Consider the following 24,863-nt stretch of genomic DNA (forward strand, 5'->3'; position numbering starts at 1 on the left):
GGAAAGGACAAGAAAAAATAAATACTTGTTAATTGGGAAAAGAATATAAGCTTAAAAAAACCAAGCACACTTTAAGGTTAATAAATATTATTTAATCCTCATAAGAACTCTGAGAGGTAGGTTATTATCTCTATTTTACAGATGAGGAAACTGAGTTTAAGTGCCAGGCCCAGTACTCTATCCACTGAGTAATAAAGGAATGTGATTGCTGAATGACTGTTAGAGATACCTGAAAGAAAGAAGTAGACATTTATTAAGTACTTATTATATGCCAATCTCTGTACTAAACCCTTATAAATATTATTTTATTTTATCTTCACAACAACTTTGGGAGATAGGTGCTTTGATTATTTCTATTTACTATTGAGAGGAAACAGTTAGACAATGACTTGCCCAAGGTAATAGCTTAATAATTTTAAGTCTGGATTTGAATTCAGATCTTCCTAACTCCAGAATCCACCCACCCACATACCTGCCCTTCAAGAAGTACAGCATGTCAGGTGAAGGGCAAATGCCTCTACTTTCAAAAAATGGGGAAGAGAATTAGAGTTGAGTCGCATGCTACAACCCAGTGAACTTGATTTCTGGAAAAAAAACTATAAGCATTTTTTTTAATTAATAAATAACCAGAAAAGTAAGCTATGATTACAAAGAGCCACATGACTTCCTAAAAAAAAAATGTCATTTCTGATTAACTAAATCTCCTTTTGTGAAAGTATTACCAGATGGGCAAATCAGGGAAATGCTACCTAAATCACAGATTTTAGTGCAATAGAGAACCTCCAGCAGCTCTTGGAGAAAAGACAATAAGAGTGTAGATTAGACAATAGTATAATTGGGGGACTGGAATTGTTTTTATGTTTGGTATGTCACTAGTATTTCCATATCAACTTGGAAGAAATGATTCAGTGGAGTGTCCATGGGCTGTTTATCCCTAACACAGAGGAGGAGGGCATGGTGTATTCTTGATCAAATCTGCAGATGACCTAAAGCTAGGAGGGAGAGGTAACAATTGGCCAAAGGAGGGCAAAAAGAGCTTCAGTAGCTAGACACTGGACCAACTATTTTTTTCATTCACCTCTACCTGATGTTTATATTTTCTTTGTTGAAAGTAGATTTGGGGGGAGAACCTAATGGACTCTTTTATTCTTCATTTGATGTTACTATTTCCTTTCTCCTTCCTGATACCACTTTGACAAATACAAGACTTTCAATGATCATTTGAAAAAATGTTTTAAATCATTCTTGATTAGAGAAATGCATATTAAAACAACTCTGAAGTACCAGCTCACATCTATCGGATTGACCAATATGACAGAAAAGGAACATGATAAATTTTGGAGGAAATTTGGGAAAATTAAAACACTAATGCATTGCTGGTGGAGCTGTAAGCTGAATCAACCATTCTGGAAGGCAATTTGGAACTATGCCCAAAAGGTTATTAAAGTGTATATATTCTTTAATCCTACAATACCACTACCATGTCTGTATCCCAGAGATCATAAAAAAGGGGAAAAGACCTACTTGTACAAAAATATTTATAGTTACTCTTTTTATAGTGGCAAAGAATTGGAAATTGAGGGGATGCCCATCAATGGGGGAATGGCTGAACAAATTGTGGTATATGATAGTGATGGAATACTATTATTCTATAAGAAATGATAAGCAAGAAGATTTCAGAAAAAGCTGGAAAGATTTGAAGGTACTGATGCAAGTGAACTGGGCATAACTGGGAGAACATTATACACAGTACCAGCAATATTGTATGATGATCAATTGTGAAAGACTTAACTACTCTCAGCAATACAATGATACAGGACAATTATGGAGGATTTATGACAAAGAATGCAATCAACCCCAGAGAAAGAACTGTTGGAGTTAGATGCCATTCAAAACATACTATTTTTCTACTTTAGTTTATTTGTGTTTTTATTTTGGAGTTTTGGTTTTATTTGAATATTCTCTTATAACAATGACTAATATGGAAGTATATTTTACATGATAATATATATATAAGCCAAATCAAATTGGTTAGCATGGGGTTGGGGAAGGATGAGAGGGAGACAATTTATACCATATAATTTTGAAAAATATATTGAAAATTGTCATTATATGTAATTGGTAAAATAAAATATTTTTATGGTTTCTTTTTTAAAACATTTATTTATTTAGAAAAATTCCCCCCATGTTTACATGATTCATTTTTTTTCCTCCCCTCTTTCCTTCCCCCTCCCAGATCTGACAAGCAATTCCACTGGGTTATATAAATGTTATCACTCAGTACCTATTTCCATATTATTCATTTTTGCTATAGAGAAATCTTTTAAAGCCAAAACCCCAAAACATATACCCATATCTACAAGTGATAAGTGATAATTCATATGTTTTTCTTTTGTGTTTCTATTTCTATAGTTCTTTCTCTCAATGTGGGTAGTATTCTTTCTCATAAATCCTTCAGGAGTATCCTGGATTACTGCATTCCTACAAATAGTAAAATCTATTACATTGGATAGTCCCACAATGTTTCACTTTCTGTATACAATGTTTTCTTGGTTCTGCTCATTTTACTCTGCATCAGTTCACTGAGGTTCTTTCAGTTCATACAGAAATCCTCCAGTTCATCATTCCTTATAGCACAATACTTTTCATCACCATCATATACCACAATTTGTTCAGTCATTCCTCAAGTGAGGGACACCCCCTTAGAGAAAATAATGATGAATTAACTTGACAATGGTTACTCTTACTAAATTCTTCCTTCTGTTAGCCTTAGTCCTTCCTTCATTGTTTAAGACCTTGATCACTAGTTTGGTATGAGATAGTGAGTGATTGTCTCTGCCTAAATTTTTTTTTTCTGTTTACTGCAAAAAAGAATTCCAGAAAACATGGAAAAATACAAAAAAAAATTTTTAAAGAATTCCAGAAAACTTGAACTGATTTTAAAAATGACTTTATCTTACTATCACAAATAATTTAAATAAATCTTCATTCTTTATAGGGAAAAAATAATTTTATGATTACAAAAGACACCTATAGAGAACTTTGAATGGTCCTAGTAAGTCATCCTCTTCTCTTCATTTGATTTAATAAAGCAGAGAGTAGGAGCCTAGTTCAGTCATTTCAGCTGTGTCTAATTCTTCTTGACCCCATTTGTTGTTTTATTGGCAACGATACTGGAGTAGTTTTCCATTTCCTTCTCCAGCTAATTTTACAGATGAAGAAACTTAGGCAAACAGGTTTAAGTGACTTGTCAAGGGGCACACAGCTAGTAAGTGTTGGAGGCCAGATTTGAATTCAGGAAGATGAGCCTTCCTGACTACAGATCTAGCAGCTCTTTCCACTAACCACCTAGCTGGTCCAGAAGCACTTAACAAATGCTAATTAAATAAGTGACTAATAAAGAAAATAACTGTTTTCTTTAACCTGGTGCGAATGACTATGTTAACAATGTAAGTGTGCTAATAAGTGCCCTACAAGATCTTATATCAAACTGCTTTGTATCAAAACAACTCTGAGGTATCACCTCTCACCTAGCAGATTGGCTAACATGACAGCAAAGGAAAGTGGTGAATGCTGGAGGGAATGTGGCAAAGTGGGGACATTAATGCACTGCTGGTGGAGTTGTGAATTGATCCAACCATTCTGGAGGGCAATTTGGAACTATGCCCAAAGGGCGTTAAAAGACAGTCTACCTTTTGACCCAGCACTGCTGAGTTTGTACCCCAAAGAGATGATAAGGAAAAAGGCTTGTACAAGAATATTCATAGCTGCACTCTTTGTGTTGGCCAAAAATTGGGAAATGAGGGGATGCCCTTCAATTGGGGAATGGCTGAACAAATTGTGGTATATGTTGGTGATGGAATAGTAGTAGTAGTAGTAGTAGTAGTCTCTCGGTAACTGAGGATGACAATTGTCTTTGTGCACTTTCATCTATGATGTAGATGAGTGTGCACAAAAACACTTGTGCGTGAAGATTTAAGTGGAAAAGTCGGTGCACAGAGACAGTCCCACTCTCTTGGTGTTGGAAGCCTGGGTCCAGTGGCACGAAAAGTCGTTACATCTGGAGACTTCCTCAGCTGCATTGGATGGCCGTGTTGTCCTTTGTGCTCCAACACGCCCTGAGCACTCCACAGTGCTTTGCTGCATCGCCCTCTCAGCCGTTGAACCTTCTTGTTGGTTTCTTCTGCCTGTTCCGCCGAAACAGTCTTCACATGCTGGGTGAGCAAAGCCCTAGTTCACCAGGGGTCGACCCAATGGCTACCCTCACAAGTTTTGGCTTGTCGAAGCCATTGTCTGGGGTGTGGCCACTGCCGCATGCTACTAGGAGAGCTAAAAGGAATAATAATAATGAACTGGAGGAATTCCTTGTGAACTGGAAGAACCTCAGTGAACTGATGCAGAGTAAAATGAGCAGAACCAAGAGACAATATGCACAGAGACTGAAACACTGTGGCACAATCGAATGTAATGGACTTCTCTACTAGCAGTAATGCAATGATCCAGGACAATTCTGAGGGACTTAGGAGAAAATGCTATCTACATTTAGAGGAAGAACTGTGGGAGTAGAAACACAGAAAAAAACAACTGCTTGATCACATGGTTTGATGGGGATATGATTGGGGATGTAGACTCTAAACTATTACCCTGGTGCAATTATCAGTAATAGGTTAATCTCAATGTATGTCATTGTACATGTACCTCAATGTATCTTGCATATATCTCAATGATACATGTAAAACCCAGTGGAATTGCATGTTAGCTACAGGGGGGAGGGGAGGGAAAGTACATGAATCATGTAACCATGGAAAAATATTCTAAATTAATTAATTAAATAAAAATTTCATTTAAAAAGTAAAAAATAATAATTTTCCTCAAACTACTTTGTAAAAAAAACAAAACAGATTTTCTCTTAACTCTCAGGATCCATGATTCAAATCAAGGTTAAGGAATTTTGTTACAGAAAGAAATACAGAGATTAAAAAGTATAAAATAGTCCATTCAGTGCTGAGCAGAAAGATATTTTTAAATGTTTAATCCATATAACCAATCAATGCACGTTTTCAAATTTGGGCCCCTATAAAGACATCTAGAGAACATCTAGGTAGTAAAGATGGCTAGCATTTATATAGCACTATGAGATTTGCAAAAGCACTTTACAAATGTTACCACACTGAATCTTCACTACAGCCTTGTAGCTGCTATTAATATCTCCATTTTTTAGATGAATAAACTGAGGCAAATGGAGGTTAAGTGATGCAAGGTCAAAGAGCTAGTATCTGAGGTGTCAAATTTGACCTCAGTTCTTCCAGGACTCCAGGTTTGGTCTCTATCAACTGTATCAACCACTTAGTTTCTCCCCTAATCTGTAATCACCTAGTTACCCCAATAACATGAGTAGTTTCTGCCAACTACCTAAGCACAAGAGGTCCTTCAAATTCCAAAGGTCTCAAACTATGTTAGAGAGGAAAAAACCCCTCCAGCTGCATATTCTCCTGAGAGATCAGCATTTCCAACTACTCCAAGATTTTTCTCTGTTCTACTCAACATTCTAGAAAATCCCATCTAGCTCTCTATCAGTCATTTTTCAATCATGTCTACCTCTTCTGCACTGGATGGCCATGTTGTCCTTTGTGCTCCAACACGCCAAGATCTTCTGACCAGATCGCAGCACCATCGACATGGTCTTCACAGTGAGGCAAATGCAGGAAAAATGCCTTGAGCAGAACCTGAGTCTCTACATTGTCTTCATAGACCTAATGAAGGCGTTCGACACAGTGAACGGGGACGCATTGTGGGTGATCCTTAGCAAGCTTGGCTGCCCAGCAAAATTCATCAAACTGATCCAGCTCTTTCGTGTTGACATGACAGGGGAAGTCCTATCTGGTGGAGAGACTTCCGATTGCTTCAACATCTCCAATGGCGTGAAACAGGGCTATGTCTTCGCTCCGGTACTATTCAACCTATACTTCACCCAGGTATTATGACATGCTGTGATGGATCTAGACCTGGGCGTCTACATCAAATACCGACTGGATGGCTCACTATTCGACCTTCGCAGCCTGACTGCAAAAACAAAGACAACAGAGACTCATCCTGGAAGCTCTTTGCAGATGACTGTGCTCTCATGGCCACCAAGAAAATCATCTCCAAACCATTGTGGACAGGTTCTCCACCGCAACAAAACTGTTTGTCCAGACTATCAGTCTCAGCAAAACAGAGGTGCTGTTCCAACCCACACCAGGGAGGCCAACTAACCAGCCGTGCATCACAATCGACGGCACACAGCTTTCTAACGTCAACACTTTCAAGTACCTGGGCAGCACCATCGCCAACGACGGGTCCCTAGTCCACGAGATCAATGCCAGGATCCAAAAGGCCAGCCAGGCACTCGGGAGGCTGCGCTGCAAAGTCCCCCAACACAGAGGTGTAAGCACTGAGACGAAGCTCCAAGTGTATAACGCAGTGGTCCTCAGCTCGCTCCTGTACGGTTGCGAGACATGGACACTGTACCGGAAGCACATGAAACAGCTGGAGCAATTCCACCAACGCTCCCTCCGGTCAATCATGAGGATCCGATGGCAGGACCGAATCACCAACCAGGAAGTCCTCAACAGAGCCAACTCCACCAGCATCGAAGTCATGGTCCTCAAAGCCCAGCTACGATGGTCTGGACACGTCATCCGCATGGACCCACAACTAATACCAAGACAGGTATTCTATGGTGAACTGTCAGCTGGACTCAGGAAACAAGGCCGACCAAAGAAAAGATTCAAGGATCAGCTAAAGTCCAACTTGAAGTGGGCTGGCATCACACCAAAGCAACTAGAACTCGCTACCTCTGACAGAAGCAGCTGGCGAACCCACATTCACCATGCCACCACCACATTTGAAGATGAGTGACGTTGAAGTCTTGCCGCTGCGCGTGAACGCCGACACCAGGCCACAACCGCACCTCCCGTAACAACTGGCGTCCCAGGCCCCATGTGCCACACACTGTGAGCCTCAGTCCTTGGACTCCAAAGCCACATGAGGGTACACTGTAGATAAAACTGCACAAAGACAATAGTCATTCTCGGACACCAAGAGACTACTACTACTATACCACCTCTTCATGATCCCATTTCAGGTTTTCTTGGCAAACATCGTAGAGTGATTTGCCATTTCCTTTTCCAATTCATTTTACAGATGAGGAAATGGAGGCAAACAAGTTTAAATGATTTGCCCAGGGTCACAGAGCTGGATTTGAACTCTTGAAGTTATCTTCCTAATTCCAAGGCCAGTGCTCTACAGCCACTTAGCTGTCTTAGTTCTTTCATTTCCATTCTAATTCCTACAAGCAGAAGTTCTTGTCTCTAAAACCCCATGGTTACTATTCCTCTTATGACAAGTCAAGTAAAGAAGCACATATGCTTCTTTATTAAAGGGCCAGCTAAACAATGAGGATACCCCCCCCCCAAAGGGAAATGTTATTTCTATCAGTGATCAAATTCAAAATACTCCATTTTAATAAATGTAACTTCTGTAACATTGCATTTCCCCTGTTAAACTGAAGGTAAGGTTTATAGAGATATCACAGGGCTGTGAAAAAAGTGCTGGAATTGGAGTCAGAGGTCTTTGTGCAATTTTTTTAACCAATAGGGTTTCAGTTTCCTCATCTATAAAATGTGTGGGTTGCTTGGATGATACCTGAGGTGCCTTGCAAATCTGAATTTATGACCCCATGTTTTATTCCATTCAAACATTTATTAACAACCTATGACATAAGCCCCATCTTGGGCTCTGGGGAAAGGTTCACATAGTGTTCAGCAATCTGGGAAGCTTGAGTTAAGGAGATTCTTTCCCAACGCGATCTTTCAGAGTCATTAGAGGGTGAGTCATAGAACATAGGGAGTTAGAAGAGATTGCAACCAGCATCCTTTTTTCTTGTTTTATGAAAGAAGTCATTCAGAGCTGACCAAACTTGTCCAAGACCACATAGCTGCTTGGTCATAGAAGCACTGCCAGTATTCTTAGCCACAAGGGGAATGGGAGTGAGATGTCAATGGGTCACTGGGGACAAAGGTCACTGTATTCATCAATTGGCTGGGGACCCAGAAGCAGCTGGGTTGCTCAGTGGCTAGAGCATGGGGACTGGAGTCAGGAAGTTCAAATGAATTTCAGTTTCAAATGTGACCTCAGACATTAGCTATGTGACCCTGGGAAAGTCTCTTAATCTCTGCTTTAATCCATTGGAGAAGGAAATGGCAAATCACTCCAGTATATATATTTTTAATTAAAAAAAAAATCCTTTCCTTCTGCCTTAGAATCTAAACTAAGTATTGGCTCCAAAGCAAAAGAGTAGTAAGGGCTAGGCAATTGGCATTAAGTGACTTGCCCAGGTTCACACAGCTAGGAAGTGTCAGGCTAGGTTTGAATCCAAACCTTCCTTTCTCTAGGCCTCACTATCCACTGAACCATAGCCACTTCCAAATCTAATTATCTTTGTCAAGAAAACCTCACAGGCAGTATGGTGCACTGGGTTGAGTCAGACACAACCCAATAACCATGGGAGACCAAAGGGATCAAAATGAATGCCCTCAAACAACTCCTGGAAGAACATCTTTGCTGCTCTTACCTATGTCTGGAATCTTCCAGGAAAGCAAAAGAACAAGGAGACCTAGAAAGTAGCAGTGATATTATAATACTAACCCTACTTGACATTTAAGTGATGCTTTAATGTTTGCAAACCCTCTATTTTATAGATGAGGAAACTGATACAGAGAGGTTAAGTGACTGACCAGTTGGGCTCACAGAGCTAATAAGTTTCTGAGGCCAAATTAGACCCAGATCTTCCTGACTAAAGAACCAGGAGTTGTCAATCATTCTCCCATCCCTCAGGCTCACAACCTAGGAATCATCCCAGATTCTTCCCTATCTCTCACCAGCCATATGCAAGCTGGGGCAAATAATGCCTGTTGGTTTCACCTCATCTCTCAAATACACACCTCCCTTCTTTCCTCTGACATTGCCACCCTTCTTCCCCTCACCCTTGGATTATTGCAATAGTCTTTACTGGTGGGTTAGCCTGCCCCAAGCCTCTCCTCACTTCAGCCCACCCTCCATTCAACTATCAAAGTGATTTTTCCTTATCCACTCCAGGAGCAAACACACACACACACACAAAACAACCTTCATAACCTAACTCCTTCCTACCTTTCCAGTCTTCTTGCATCTGATTCCTAGACATGGTACTATTTATTCCAAATGACAAAAAAAAAATCAGCTTCTTGCCTATATGTCTGCTGAGAAGCTCCAAGAATAAAAGAGCATGGTAGAGAGAGAAATTCTTCTCATTGCCTGGTTAGAGGAGGTTGTGGTTATTCACTCGGTGAAGGGATCATTATAAGGAGGTTCTCTAACAAAAAGACAATATTTGTAAACTATTAAGTATGGTTTCTATGAGTTCCATGGTCAAAACACTTCATCTCTCAGATCTAGGCATTTTTCTATGGGAGGTCTTCCATACCTTCCATACCAAGGAGCATACTTCTTTTCCCTATCTGATGACTGACTTCTCTGGCTTCCTTGATAAGCTCACCTTAGGAACCTTTCTCAACCATTTTTAATTCTAGGACCTCCCCTTGGTTAATTATTTCCTATTTATAGCTTGCTTTGTATATGTTTGCATTTTGTCTCTTTCACTAGATTGTAAGCTCCTTGAAGGCAGGGGCTTTTTTTTTTTTTTAGTGACTGGACCATAGTAGATACCCTAATATAATTTATTACGTTGGGGATACAAAAAATAAACATTTATTAAGTGCCTGCCATATGTCCGACAGCACCTGTTCTCAAAGAACTCACAATCTGTGCATCTACTGGACCACTTAACCAGTTCCTACTACAAATCACCCGTTTGTAGTAAAATATTAACTTTCCAAATTCTCAGAAACTTAAGGGCTTGGTACACCCCCTCTCCTCCCCTCCCCTCCCCTCCCCTCGGCTTTAAACAGAATAAACATTTTATTCAATAAAATAAAATAAAAATTCAAAATACCATTTGGTATTATTCACAATGGCTCCCCAAGTCGGAGAGAATTAAGTTCTAGTCCTGTCTCAAACACTAGCTGTGTGGTCCTGGATTAGTCCCTGGATGTACCTCACCTTTAACGGGCACTTATTTTAGGGTTGTGATGACGGCAAATCAACAATTTTGTTAACCTTAAATGCCAATATATAAATGTTAGCTACCATAAATAGAAAATTGAGCTCTGGCGTGGTGCCCAAGGTTTCATAGTTAATATTAGGGGCGCCTCCTACACCAACAGATCAATCTAGTAAGCATATCCACATTCACTTCCTCAGTCTTTCACCCACGTGCTTGGAACGTAACGTGAATAAATTTCACAGATGACCAAATTAGGTAGCGCGTCGGGTGCACGAGCACTGTGTGGGTAGCCCCTGAAAGGGAGTCCGAGGACCCCCATTGGCGTCGAGGTAGTACCCTTCTTGAAAAACTCTAAATTCTGTAGACAGCTTTTCTGCCCGTTCTCGAGTCTCCGGAAACACACCTATATAGAGATAGGTTGAACTCCAAAGAGCTTTGCTAGTGGACTGGCTAAAGCAAGCGTTTGACTTCCTCGCCTTCCGCTCAGGCTTCTGTAGAGACAGTCATTACTGACGGTTGTTAAGGTCGGGGGCCTTCGGTTTCTAAGGCAACGATTTGGCGTCCACGGCTAGATTCCCTGACACCTTAGTTCGCGGATAACTTGGAGGCGGTTTGAAGGGACTTTTGCCTCGGCTTCGCTGGTTCGCCACTGTACTTGGGTGGCGGGGGCTGATGCTGTCCCTCCAATATCCCGGTCCGCCTGTCTCCTGCCTTGGGGGCTCCTCCTGAATTCAGTGGAACGGACTTTGGGGTGGGGAATAGGCGGGCTGCGGGCTGTGCTTGTCGCCCACACGCTGTCACTTCGAGACTTTTAAAAATATTTTTCTCTCTCCCAGGACTGTGGTGATAACTGGGAGTGGAAACACTGAGTAACAGTTGTCACTCACCATGCCAAAAACCAAAAGGTCTCAGTCATTGCCTTTACCCCAGTCCACAACATCTAAGGGGAAAGAAGATAAGACCAAGAAGGCTGCCAGCGAAATGATAATAGGTAAAAACCCACCAAGGAAACATCCTATACAATTCTATCCAGAGGTGGAAAACGTGGCTTCTTCATTTTTGCCAGTTGGGTTAGCAACATACCTAAGACTATATAACTTTTTTATAAGATACCTAAAGATAAAAGTGGTTCTTTTAATACATCAAAACACCTAGTTTCACATTGTCTCAGAACTGCATATAGCATATTTGGCTGTATATCTGTTTTATTATCAATCCCTGTTTTACATTGTTTTGAATTAACTGTGTTTTAAACACCCTATGGGGTTATATGAACAATTAAATATACAGTAAATACCTACTAGGTGCCAGGAATTGTGCTAAGCACTGAATAGGAGGCAGGGTATAGTGAAAAGAACATGAATTATCTGGGAATCAGAGGACTTGAGTTCTAATCACTATTTTTGCTCTTACTACCTGTGTGACCTTGGGCAAGTCAAATTCTCTAGGCCTCACTCTAAGCCTTCTTTAAAATGAGTTGGGATTGGGTGTCCTCTAAGGTTCCTTTATTATGCTCAAGATCTATGATCCCATGATCCCTGACTTCAAGGAGCTAAAAGTCAGTCCAGGAAATAGTAAATATATGCATTCAATAAATGTCTGGATTTCTAGGGATCTTTGTTTATTACTTTTCTTTAAGGGGAAAGGAGTGATCTGTGATTTCGTTAGAACTGAAGTCTCAAGGAGGAATTATCGTGTACCAAAGCATATAGATGCATACTCTGCATATTACCACATAACTGCTTGTGGCACTGAGAAGTTAAGCTTAAGGAGCTCACAGTCTAATGGGGGAAGACACATGCAAACAACTGCTATATACAGGATGTAAACAGTTTAAATGGAAGATGATCTCTGGGTGAAAAAGCACTAGAAAGAGAAAGAGTGGTACCAGGAAAGGTATCAGGGTCATACAGCCAGAGATGCGTCTCAATTTCAAGGCTGCCTCTGTAAAGCCCATTTTTTTTTTAAACCCTTACCTTCCATCTTAGAATCAATACTTCCAAGGCAGAAGAGTAGTAAGGGTTAGGCAGTGGGGGTTAAATTACTTGCCCAAGGTCACACAGCTAGGAAGTTTCTGAGGCCATATGTGAACCTAGGACCTCTAGGAATGTGAACCTAGGATCTTTAGGCCTGGCTTTCAGTCCACTGAGCCACCCAGCTGCCACCAAGCCTATTTGTTTATTTTTCCGTTTTCTTTCTTTTTTTCTATTTTTCTATTTCTCTGTTGATGTATTTTTTAAAAGCCATAATTCTTAAATTAAAAGTCCCCATAAATAATAGATAAGTAACTATTAAGGAAACTTTACTTCCAGATTCCAAAAGCTTACTTATACCACAGCTCCTTATTCTTCGGGATAGATATTGTGCTACATTATGCATTTTTCCTATTTTCAGCAATAACAGAATTTGTTCTTAGCTCCCACGGAACAGATACTTGGGATTTGTAGATTCACTAAAAGATTAACCATGATTCAAATGTAATTTTTTTTCTATATATGTAAATGGTTATTATCCAGAGTCAAGGCAATAATTTTTTTTTTTGAGAAATGTAGCAAAGACTCTATGTTCAAAACATTCACCTATATCCCAATATTATAAGATCATTGATACCCTTAGTGTACAAAAGACAACAGTCTGATTAAATTGATGAACTAGATCTGCTTGAATGGCTTTCTAAATTCAAACTTGTTAGATGATAACAATAAGAAATTTATATTTGTTATGGACTTGTTTTCTAAGAAAAAAAAAAAGAAGAGAGTCACAGATTGTCCTGTTGCTTTGCTAATTGAAATCCTGGAATCATAGATTTAGAATAGGAAGGGAACTTAGAAGCCTTTTAGTCCAACCTCCTCACTTTTCAGATGAGGAAACTGAGGACTAGGAAGGATAAGTGACTTGCCTATGGTCACAAAAGCAGAATCTGTATTTGAACTTAAGTCCCCTTTTGTGAGTCATATCCATATGGTCTGATGTGTCCTTATTCTGTAAAACACACTAACATGGAATCATAAGCACGTCCTACCTCCCTCCCTGTGTACTTCATTCACTGTCTTGTCTTTTAATTTTCCTTGTGACAGCTGTATGAATCTCACAATGCTCTGTCAAGGGTTTTATCTCTTCCCTATCCATTTATCACTGTGATCTCATAAACTTGAATAGTTTCTATTATTTTCTCTAAAGAAATAATTCTTAGATCTGTTAGTTTAACCCTAACTTTTCTCCTGAACCTTCAGTATTTGATCTCCTGAAGCTTATTAGACATTTCGAACATGATGTCCCATAAAAATCTTGAACTCAACAGGTCCAGACATCATCTTTCCTCCCAAATCCTTCTCTCTTCCTAACTCCCAAGGCTAGATTTATCTTGGGCTTTCTGCTCTTGGGTACTTAATAAATATTTGGTGTTGGCTGACTACCTCACTTGTTGAATTTATGAGAGTCCAATTATTACCTTTAGTCAAATGATTCTCAGATCTAACATCCATAGTCCTAACCTCTCCTGAGCGCTAGTCTAATGTCACCATCTTGAACTAGATGTCCCCTAGCATATCCACAATGAAACTTTCCCCCCCCAAACTTCCCCCTCTTCCAAACTTTTCTATTATAGTCGAGGGTTCTATAGTTCTATTATGGTTGAGGGTATCCTACCAGTCACCCAAGTTGACAACCTTAGGTGACATCCTTTGAGTCTTCAGTTGTATTCACCCAACATATCTAATGTGCTAACAAATTTTGTCATTTCTACGACATTTCTTAGTGACATCTCTCTCATATATGTTGCTTTCTCTCCCTTTATGCTGTTTCCATTCTGATACCTTCATCACCTTAGTCTTGGACAAATGCAATCAATCACCTTTGGGCTATTTTCCCCAACACAAGTCTCTTTCCATCCCTGTTATCCTCTACTTACAGCTGCCAGTGACCTTCTTAAAATGCAGACCTGTCTATATAGCTCCTTAGCTAATAAATTCCAGTGGATCCCTCTTAACCTCCAGGGTCAAATATAAAATCCTCTGTTTAGTTTTCAAAGCCTTTCACAACTGGCCCCTTCCTATCTTTCCAGTCTTTTAATACCTTCCTGCCTTCTGTAAACTCTGCAAACCTGTGACACTGGCCTCTTTACTGTTCCTTGAAGAAGAAACTCGATTTCTGAACTACTGACATTTTCACTAGCTATCACCCATGGCTGGAATGTTCTACCTTCTGACTTTAATTTCCTTGGCTTCTCTTTCTTCATTCAGCTCATATTTTTACCTTCTACAAGAGGTCTTTCCCTTGCTAATACCTTCACGCAAGAGATTATATCTTGTATGTATGCAATAGTTTGCATGTCATCTCCTCTATTAGACCTTGAGGTCAGGATCCATAGTGTTTAGCATAGTGCTTGGTGCATAGAAAGCACTTAATCAATACTTACTGACTGACATGAGTAAGATATATTCTTAGCTAAGGATCTCCAGGTGAAATGGTATGGACATTTTCATCAGTTTGAATGCAGTTCCAAATTGCTTTCCAGAATGGTGATGCCAGTTTACAGCTCCCCAAGCTTTCTTCATTGCCAAATCTGCTGGCTTTTTTTTCAGTTCTCAACCTTCTTTTGAAACTGTTGACCTCTGTCTCCTGAATACTCTTTCCTCTCTTGGTTTTCATGATACTGCCCTCTTCTGATCTCTTTTCTGACTAATGGCATTTTCTCAGTTCCCTTTGCCAGCCTATCATCCTTTTCATGCCTCCATTTAATGTGAATGTTTCCCAAAGATCCTTCCCGTACCTTTTCCTTTGTCTAGTTTCTCCTGTCTATTCACTCCAACAGGTGTATTGGGTTTAACTATGATCTTTTTATGGACCATTCACAGTCAGGTTTTATGCATCAGCCCCATTCTGTCCTGATAAGTCCCTCTTTATCAGTTGCCTAATAGATATTTCATCTGAAAACATGAAAAAGCTGAGACTCAGGAATTTAAGTGATCTCTCAAGGCTTACACAGCTGTAAGTACCAGAATTGGGGCCCAGATTAAGATTTTTAAATTTATGATCCATTTGCTTTTTTGTTCCCTTCCGTGCCTTTTCACATATTTTAATGTTATTTTCAGCTGTCTAACCAAAAGTAGTGATTCATGGGTATCATGAAATATTTGGAAGTCATCAACAGGATTCATTTTAGAGAAGTCGCTTCATTGGTTGTTTTTTGTTTAGGTGGCTTTTTAAGATATAGCCACCAACTAATAAAAAGATATTCTTCCTATACCTCCCACACCTGCTTAAATTTTTTTTTATTGATATCTTTTGTTTTTACATTGCCTAAATTTTCCTCTATATTCTTCCCTCCCAGAGAGCCATCCCATATAAACAAATACTTTTTTTAAAAAGAAAAGAAAATAAATCTTCAAAACCTACCTATACATTAAAAAAGATCCGACAGTCTATGCAATGTTCAACATTCTTGCTTCCTTCATCTGTGCCTGGTATTGGGCCTCTTTTTTAAAATAAAAGACGAGCCTTTTGTTTTCCCCTGAAGGTGATGTGAGCAATTTTTTTTCTCTATTTTCTAGTACCTAAAGAGGATGAGGAATCCAGTGCATTAGTTCCCTCAGTTCAAAAGGAGATCCCATGTGATTTCATCCCAGAGGAAATTATTCTGTCTCTGACTAGCACAGCCTATGCTGGCAGTTGTCCTGAACACTTACTACCTAAGAAAGGCAAAAGTACCAAAGATTTGAAGGTATGTGAATTCAGCAGAGCATTTCAGCTTTTGACATCAGGCCTTTTCAGAAAAATGTAAACCTGTAAAATCTGTAAACCTTCACCGAAAAATAGAGGCCTAAGGCAAAGGAACAAAATTTGTCCTTTTTTTCCCATTAACTTATTTTAATTAGAACTGAATAAAACATTCATTTGTTCCCTCCAAGATCATTTGTTGACAACCCCCTTTCAGTTTTTGGTTTTTGTCTCTTCATGTAATAATTCCCTGATGGCTGTGTTCTGTGTTCAGCACTATGGGACCAGCAGCTAGGGTTTGTACACTCTGGTTCCATACAGTCCCAATGATAATGGAGCATGCTTATCACTTACTGCTTTTGGTTTTCCCTGGTCTAGAGTGCCCTCTGCTGAGCCTAGGTTTGTCTGTGCTTCTTCTCAGCCTATCTTGCGTTCCACGAACAATGTCTGGCATCACCCAGTCCGAAGGAACAAATTCCAACACCTGACAGATTTCCCCATCTTCTTCAAGGGAGCTGGAAGGTAAAAGGGGCGGGCAGTGATGGAGAGGAGGCTTCTTTTTATGAATCCATGCGGAGCCCCTGGGAAGGAGCTTTCTCTTCCAAAGCAAACCCACACTTTCTCTGCATTTTATGCTCACCCAGGGCTCTGGTGACTTGAGGAGGAGGGTCATATCACCCTGCATATATCAGGTGTGACTTTGACTTTGTTTTTTAACCTTTGCCTTCTTTCGTAGAATCATGACCAAGATACATGTATATTCCAGATTGAATTGTTGGTCAGCTTCAGGAGCGGGGAGGGAAGAAGAGAGGGAGATAATACAGATGGAACATATAACTTCAGAAAACTTTGTCAACATGGAAACCTAGAAGTCCCCAGTTAATTTAGTTTGAGGGTAGAAACCCCAAGTTTTGACCTTGTCACAGGAGAGGTTTCCCCCTGAGGGAAGGTCCCACTTTACGGGACAATAGACATCCATTTCAGGTGGGGAGGTAGACCCCATCCGAAGTCAAGTAGCTCTTTTGTCTCCAGAAGCCTTTCCCAGTATATCACACCCTCCTTCCGAGGATCGAACTCAGGACCTTCAGCTTGCAAGACTGAGGCGCTACCTACTACGCCAAAGCTGAAGTGGATGTCTATTTGTCCAGTGAAGTGGGACCTTCCCTCAGGGGGAAACCTCTCCTGTGACAAGGTCAAAACCTGGGGTTTCTATCCTCAAACTAAATAAACTGGGGACTTCTAGATTTCCATGTTGACAACTTCTATGGAAATTTGTTATTAAAATTAAAAATTCAAATGAAAAAAAAATCAATACCAAATATCAGTTCTAAGGCAGAAGAGCAGTATGGGGTAGGCAATGGGGGTTGTGACTTGTCCAGGGTCACACAGCTATGAAGTGTCTGAGGCCATATTTGAGCCCAGGACCTCCTGTCTCTTGGCATGTCTCTCAATCCATTGAGCCACCTCACTCCTCCTTACTATTGTAGTTCTTCATGGGTCCCTAGGAAAGGTAGAAATGAGAAGCTGGAGACATGCTTGGTTATTCTCAATAGGAGCATGAATTTAAGAGCTCAAAGAGACTTTTGCTATCATCTAGTCTAGTCTCTCTCTCTTCCCAGAGGAGCAAACTGAGACTTAGATAGATTAAGGAATTGGCCCAAAGTCTCTCTCATAGTTAAGGACCTGTGTCCTTTGTTTCTAGATACAGCATTCTCCTCCATGTGTCCCTGCCCTAGCTCCACAGGCTGAAGAAGCTAAATGGCAGCTTTTGTCTGGCTCCTCATTAATAACCACTGTCTGAGAACCAATTTTCTGGTTCGCCCCTTATGTTGCAATGGGACAAGATGGTACCAGATATCAGATCCAATGAGAGAAGGGCACTGGGTGGCACAGGGAAGAGAGTGCTAGGCCTGGAGTTAGGAAGACCTGAGTTTAAATTTGGCCTCAGACACTTCCTAGCTCAGTGACCCTGGGCAAGTGACAACCCAGTTGACCTCAGTTTCCTCATTTGCAAGATGAGCTGAAGAAAAGCAATGGGAAACTATTCTAGTATCTCCGCCATGAAAACTCCAAATGGGGGTCATAGAGAGTCAGACAGGACTGAAATGACTGAATAGCAACTAACAATGTGGAGAAAAGCTTAGGAAATATACTCTTGGGGCAGGAAGAGGGGAGAAAATTAATTATTTCTATAATGTAGTTATTCAAATTAGCAGAAATTTCCTAGACCATATTTTAAGAAGAACAATAAAATATCACTTCATGTTTCCATGACAATCCATGGTTTTCAGAGCTTTTTCATTTGGCTTTCACAAGAACACAGAGTAGTCAATAAGGCTGAGTCAGCTTTAATTATCCACAATTTACAGATGAGGAAAATGGAACCTCCAAGAGATTAGGTGGTTTACTCTCTTTTTTTTTCATCTTTTCTCTTCTATTTTTTATTTTTTAAACTCTTGCTTTCCATCTTAGAATGGATACAAGTATTGGTTCCAAGACAAGAAGAGTGATAAGGGCTTAGGTAGTTGGGGTTAAGTGACTTGCTCGGGGTCACATAGCTAGGAAGTGTCTGAGATTAAATTTAAACCCAAAACTGCCTATATCCAGACCTGGCCTTCAATCCACTGAGTCTCCTAGCTATCCCTAGATGGTTTTCTCATTGTCTAGGCCTGAACTGTGTTGGATTCTTTTTTTTTTTTTGAGCTGGACTTAAGTTCAAGGCTTTGTAGAGTTCCTTATAAGTGAGATATTTTTCCTGGTTATGTGTGGATGTGGGCTTATGGAGAAGGTCATAGCCTTAGTCATCTTTCTAATCCCACTTCAAGAAAGAACCAAAGATTTTTGTACCTCTTTCTATGTAATTGGGAGATATTTTTGGGTGGTGACTAAGGATCTATAGGCTACTTTCCCCTTCTGGGTATTAACATTATTATTGAGGTCATTATCTTGTTGAATATTCCAAGTTGACTTGAGTCTTTTTTTTTTTTATTTTTAATTTTTTTAACCCTTACCTTCCGTCTTGGAGTCAATACTGTGTATTGGCTCCAAGGCAGAAGAGTGGTAAGGGCTAGGCAATGGGGGTCAAGTGACTTGCCCAGGGTCACACAGCTGGGAAGTGTCTGAGGCCATATTTGAACCCAGGACCTCCCGTCTCTAAGCCTGGCTCTCAATCCACTGAGCCACCCAACTGCCCGCCAACTTGAGTCTTTTTTGTGTGAGTTGTCTCTTGAGTTTTCTTATCATTCAGAACATTTATGCTTGCTGACTGTGGACTGACAACAAGGTCATTAGGTTATTTAAAAAATTTTAGCTCAGTTATATAGAGTGCCAGGTCTGAAGTCAGAAGACTCATCTATCTGAGTTCAAATCTGGCCTTAGACCCTTACTAGCTCTGTGACCCTGGGCAAGTGACTTAACCCAGTTGACCTCAGTTTCCTCATCTGTAAAATGAGCTGGAAAAGGAAATGGTAAATCACTCCAGTGTCTATGCTAAGAAAATCCTAAATAGGGTCATACATGTTATGGGCGGGAAGGATACCTTTTGCAAGCATGCAATGACTCCAAAACTTAGCTTAAAAACAAAAAAGAGATTTATTAATTTAGGAAGTAATGTTGAGAGTGGCCAGGAGGATAGCAAGGTAGAACAGCAAGATGGGGAGCAGTTCTGTGGGAGGACAGCATGAATGGAGAGGCTGTTCCTCCATGAGGACAGCATGGATGGAGAGGCTGTCCCCCAGATGATATCAATTCTGGGGTTTATATACTCTTTAGATGCTATGTCCTGGTGTGGACGTGACCAGGATGTTAGTCCCTTAGGCATTTGGTGGGGTGAGGTGGTCATCTGACTGGGGTCTGCCTGGAGGCATAAAGATTCATTTCTTTGTCCACCTTAAATCTAGAGGACAAAAGAGGGTAAACATCTCAGGACCCTGGGTGGGGTCATTGGGTGTTTCTAGGTTCAGAGTCACAAGGATGCAAGGGCAATGGAGTTTCCCTGATACTAGTTCCTGGGTTTCTGGGGTACAGTGCCCATGTCAATAAAGAGTCATATACAACCAAAAATGACTGAATAACAATAGTTCCCATACTGAATTGGCCTTTTCAAATTGTCTGCAAGGTATTTATTTAACAAAAATCTTGATTTTCTTGTGGACAAAATGGGGATATAAATGTGTGCTTGAACAGTACTCCTGTGAGATATGTCCCAAGCTGAGCTATTTGAACAACCAGGCAAAAAAATTCTGATTGTCTTTAGTGGCTTTTCCTTGGCTAGTAGTCACTTTAAGTCACCATTGCTTCATCATGAGAGTAATAACAACAGCTCCCTGTTGCATAGATTATGGAAAAGTATATTTTCCTTAAATTTCTGCAGAGGAAATGACAAAGTCTTTCAAGTGATCTTCATTTACAGGTTGGAGGGGATGTGTCTTAGCTGATAATCAAGTGGTCTTGCAGTGAACTGATCAGGTCCAAGAAGTCACGTTTCTAGCGAATACCTCAGGGATCATGCTTGGTCTGTCTTCTTTTTTAATTATATTTTATTTGATCATTTCCAAGCATTATTCATTAAAGACATAGATCATTTTCTTTTCCTCCCCCCTACCCCCCATAGCCAACTCGTAAATCCACTGGGCATTACATGTTTTCTTGATTTGAACCCATTGCTATGTTGATAATATTTGCATTAGAGTGTTCATTTAGAATCTCTCTGTCATGTCCCCTCAACCGCTGTATTCAGGCAGTTGCTTTTCCTCAGTGTTTCTACTCCCATAGTTTATCCTTTGCTTATGAATAGTGTTTTTTTTCTCCTAGATCCCTGCAAATTGGTCTGTCTTCTTGTAGATATAGCAGTAATGGCATGAATCTCCAGGGGGCTTCTGAGTTTATAGAGTGCTTGCCATTTTTCTAGAATGCACGACTGTCACATTTTTAGGCCATACAAAGCTGGGCAAAGACAGCCAACATTTTGGATATTTTGTCTCAACTCTGCCTATCCTACTCCAATGTATCTGCTGTCCTATGATCTTGAATCTTCAACTAGCTTTCACATGTTTCAAACTAGATGTTCAAGAGGGATCTCAAACTCATATCCCAAACCAAATTCATTATTTTACCCCTTGAGCCCTCCCACTCTCCTATCTCCCCAGTTACCCTAGAGTAGCATTGGCAAAGGTTTTCAAGTTCTCATGCCCAAATTGCATCTGCAAGCTGCCTGGGAGCCCTCCACGTATTATCTGCAGAGAGCAGAAGGAGCAAGTGCTCACATTGGGCTGCTGGGCAGAGGTGCTGGGAGGGTGGGGAGGAACAGAGCAGCTCCCCCATGCTGGGTCCCTTGCCTATACTTCACCAATGCTGCTCTAGTGGTAAATATTACCCGCCCAGGCTCCCAACCTAGGAGCTGTCCTGGATTCCTCCCTATTTCTCACCCCTACACCAAAGCTGGTGCCAGGGCCTCCTGATTTCTCCTCTGCAGCCTTTCTCCTCTGACATTGCCCCTACCTGATGCAGGCTCTCTTCACCTCAAATCTGGCCATTGACAATAGTCTGTTCTCAGTTACAATCTGCCTGCCTCAACTCTCTCCCCACTCCAGTTCAGCCACAAGAGATTTTCCTGCAATCCAGGTTGAGTTATCGCCCCCCTCCAGTTGTTATGTGTGTGTGTGTGTGGGGGGGGTTTGAGGTGAACCCCCTGGGTTTGAGAAGGTACTTTTGCAAGAACTTAGCTTAGAAATAAAAAGAGAAATTTATTCATTTAGAATTCATGTTGAATTTGGCTGGGAAGACAGCATAGATGGAAAACTGCCTCCTGAGGACATCAATTCTGGGGTCTTTATACTCTTTACAATAGGCAATAAGTGGCTTTACTGGGATATGCACTCAGGCACTAGGTGGGGGTGGTGGTTGGTGTAAACCTTAAAATTTCTTAGACTTATAAATGTTGGAAATTTCACCATTGGGAAATTTCATACTTGGAAAATTTCTTACTGATAGTCTATTGGAATGTGAACCCCATTGGCATGGGAGGTTCCTCCTCTTCCCTTCTTAAGATTACTTTAGGACAGAAACCTTTTGCTGAACAATGGAAAGGGCTTTGACCTATGCTTAAGCATAGAACAGGAATTTCTTTGAGTCATGATTGATTTTAGAATTGATACAATAGAGATACTTGGAATGAGAGAACCAGGTCTTGGAAATTGCAATCTCCACCCTACTCAGTCCTAACAGGATTTAGGAAGGGCTGCAGCATAGATCAAAATTTAATTATTCCAATCTCTACCCTACTCAGGGTAACAGGATTTCGGAAGAGCTGTAGCAAAAGATCAAGATTTAATTATTTGAGAATATGACCTTCAATAGACATGTGCAAAGCCACAGACCTCTGGGTGGTCCTGGGTTAAGCTAGAGCCACCATTGGCACAGGGAAAATGATGGACAGTGATTGGTAGATGTGAGAACTGAGGGGAGGGAACTTGGATGGTTTCCTTAAAGATAGAGGGGTCTGAGGACTGAGGTTTGGTTGGAGAGTTTTGGCTCTGAGTGGTTGGAGAGGTGCTCTGAGAAGCTTGCTCTGAAGGAAGCTGGAGGTGGAGGTCCCCGAGACTGTTTCTCCATTTTTGGTCACGTGAGTAATAGGGACTGATCTCCTTTCTTTGCCCCAGCTATCTAAGGGCTTGGGCCTTTTGGCCCAGCCTAAACAGAAGGGGTATTTAAGCCCTATTCCCTTCTCTCCCTCTCTCTCTCTCTCTCTCTCTCTCTCTCTCTCTCTCTCTCTCTCTCTCTCTCTCTAATTCCTTCCTCCTGTTTGTAATTAAACTCTATAAAAGGTTGATGGCTGACTTGAGTTTTCATTTAGGAATTACATAGCTGAATTCCTTGGCGACCTTAAATTAATATATATCAGTCTTTTAAAGTGATTTCCTTGTCACATTGGTTGTCTGACTGGGGTCAGCCTGAAGACATAGGGGGTGACCCTCATAGTTTAGGGGATAAATAGATGTCTTAGATGCAACCCGGTGGTATCAAAGCAAAGCCTGGAGGTGTATCTGTGTCCATCTCAAGACCTAAAGGATGATCCAAGGAAGAAAATTCTCTCAGGGGATCTTCCCTTTGATATTACAGGGTCTTATCAGGAGTTTTTGATATTTTAGGGTTAGTAGTCACAAAGAAGTAAGGAATTTTCCTGCTTATAGTTTGGCCTGAAATACTTCTATAATTTGGGGATGCAAGGTAAACTTAGGGTCCCACATCATAGTGACTTCTTATTGCCTTCAGGAACAAATATGACATGCTCTGTTTGGTGTTTGAAGCCCTTCTTAACCCAGCCCCCTCTTACCTTTCCAGTCTTTTTACACTTCACTCCCTGATAATACACTCTTGGATCCAGTGACACTTAGTGCCTGGCTGTTCCAAAAACAAGACCCCCATTGTTTCATCTCTCAGCCTTACCTTTTGTCTCAGAATCACTACTAAGTATGGGTTCTATTAACTGAAAAAAAAAAAACACAGGACTATTAAATAGTCAGAAAAAAGCCACTCTTTAATTAAGGAAAAGAGTTTAGTGCTAAAAGTTAGGCCTCCTCTAAGACACGCAGAGTCCCAAACTTTGGCAGCTCTGGCCACTGAACTCCTGGGAGTGCCACCCTGATAGATGACAAGTCCAAAGAGCCATTACAGTGGGAAGTTTAAATACCTTTCTAGGGGAACACAGGGACTAAGGATGAGAGGGACACAGTTGATTAGCTTTACAATGGTAACAAAGGAAGATAAGGAGTCCCAGACAGGAATAACAATGAGGGGTTGATGCTTTAGAATGGACACAAAAAGAAAGGATCTAGCCAAGAACTGGGCTACTTCAGAAAGGACTTTGGCCTAAGGGGAGAAACCATTGGGACAAAAGAGATACTTTACACCTGATGGAATTAGCCTTCCTCACTTAAACTACTTTAAGGCCTATTGTTAGTCTGAGACCCTGAGGTTGGACTTTCCCTCAGGGAGACTTTCAGGTGACAAGGTCAAACTGAGCAGGGGGTCATCCAATCTCCCTAGGCTACAAGTTTGGGGGCTTCTAGATACCATGTTGACAGTTCCAAGGCAGAAGAGCTGTAAGGGTTACACCAGTAAGGTTAAGTGACACAACTGGGAAGAGTCTGAGGCCAGATTTGAACCTAGGACCTCCAGGCCTGGTTCTCTATCCACTAAACCACCTAGCTGCCCCTTGCTCAGAATGCTCTCCTTTCTCCGCTTTGATTACTGACCATCTTGGCTTCTTTTAAGTTTAAACTAAAATCCTACCTTTTACAGGAAACCTTTCCCAATCCCTTGTAATTCTATTGCTCACCCTCTCGCTTAATTATTTCCTAATTATTCTGTATATAGCTTGTTTTTATATAGCAGTTTGTTTGTTGTGAGCTCCTTGAGAGGAGGGACTGCTTTTGTCTTTTTGTATTCCTAGGGCTTATGGCTCATAATAGGACTTTAAAAACACACACACACACACACACACACACTACCTTACCTACCTACTGTAAGGGGACAAAGGGGTTAATTTTAAAAGGGTTGGACTGGATTATTTAAGTGTGGTCTCCAGGAATTCAATTTATTCCAGAGAGATTTATTTACAATTTATTTACAAAATGTAGAAAGAGTGAAATAAGAAAATCAGAAAGAGGATAAGGTAAGTCTCTCCTGAGGTTTGTTTTTTCAGAAAATCTATCAATTAAGAGTCAGCTTTTCACTCACCACATGTCAGTTCAAAGGAAGACATTTTTATAACAGCCTCATCAGGAACAGGGTCTCAGGTCAAGCCTCCACTCCAAAGAATGAAGAATTGTTTCCAGTCTCCACTTCCAAAGAATGAAGAACTGTCCCTCACAGGAAGTGACAACTCCTTTTAAAGACGCTTCTTTTATGTCACTTCCTGTGTCTTCCCCTAATTTTATGTCTACCAATCACTGTTGAAGCTTTACTTAAGACTGCCCAGAGGCATTTAGTTTTATTCTGA

At 40.7% G+C, this 24,863-nt stretch overlaps 1 protein-coding gene across 3 annotated transcripts in view; it reads left to right on the forward strand.

Moving 5' to 3' along the window:
* The first annotated feature begins 10,681 nt into the window (after positions 1–10,681).
* Positions 10,682–24,863, forward strand: part of AXDND1 (axonemal dynein light chain domain containing 1) — a 169,121-nt gene continuing 154,939 nt past the window's right edge. Inside the window, exons 1-4 of one of the 3 annotated variants that reach the window (XM_007480883.3) lie at positions 10,682–10,785; positions 10,981–11,135; positions 15,697–15,866; positions 16,284–16,384. In XM_007480883.3, coding sequence (XP_007480945.2) covers positions 11,033–11,135; positions 15,697–15,866; positions 16,284–16,384 — 374 coding nt within the window. In that variant the 5' untranslated portion in view covers positions 10,682–10,785; positions 10,981–11,032. Of the gene's footprint in view, positions 11,136–15,696; positions 15,867–16,283; positions 16,385–24,863 lie in introns of all 3 variants that reach the window. The other 2 variants (XM_007480885.3, XM_056815593.1) reach the window with 2 other exon arrangements.

Source organism: Monodelphis domestica, chromosome 2 (genome assembly GCF_027887165.1).
Source record: "Monodelphis domestica isolate mMonDom1 chromosome 2, mMonDom1.pri, whole genome shotgun sequence".
Classification (NCBI taxonomy): Eukaryota; Metazoa; Chordata; class Mammalia; order Didelphimorphia; family Didelphidae; genus Monodelphis; species Monodelphis domestica.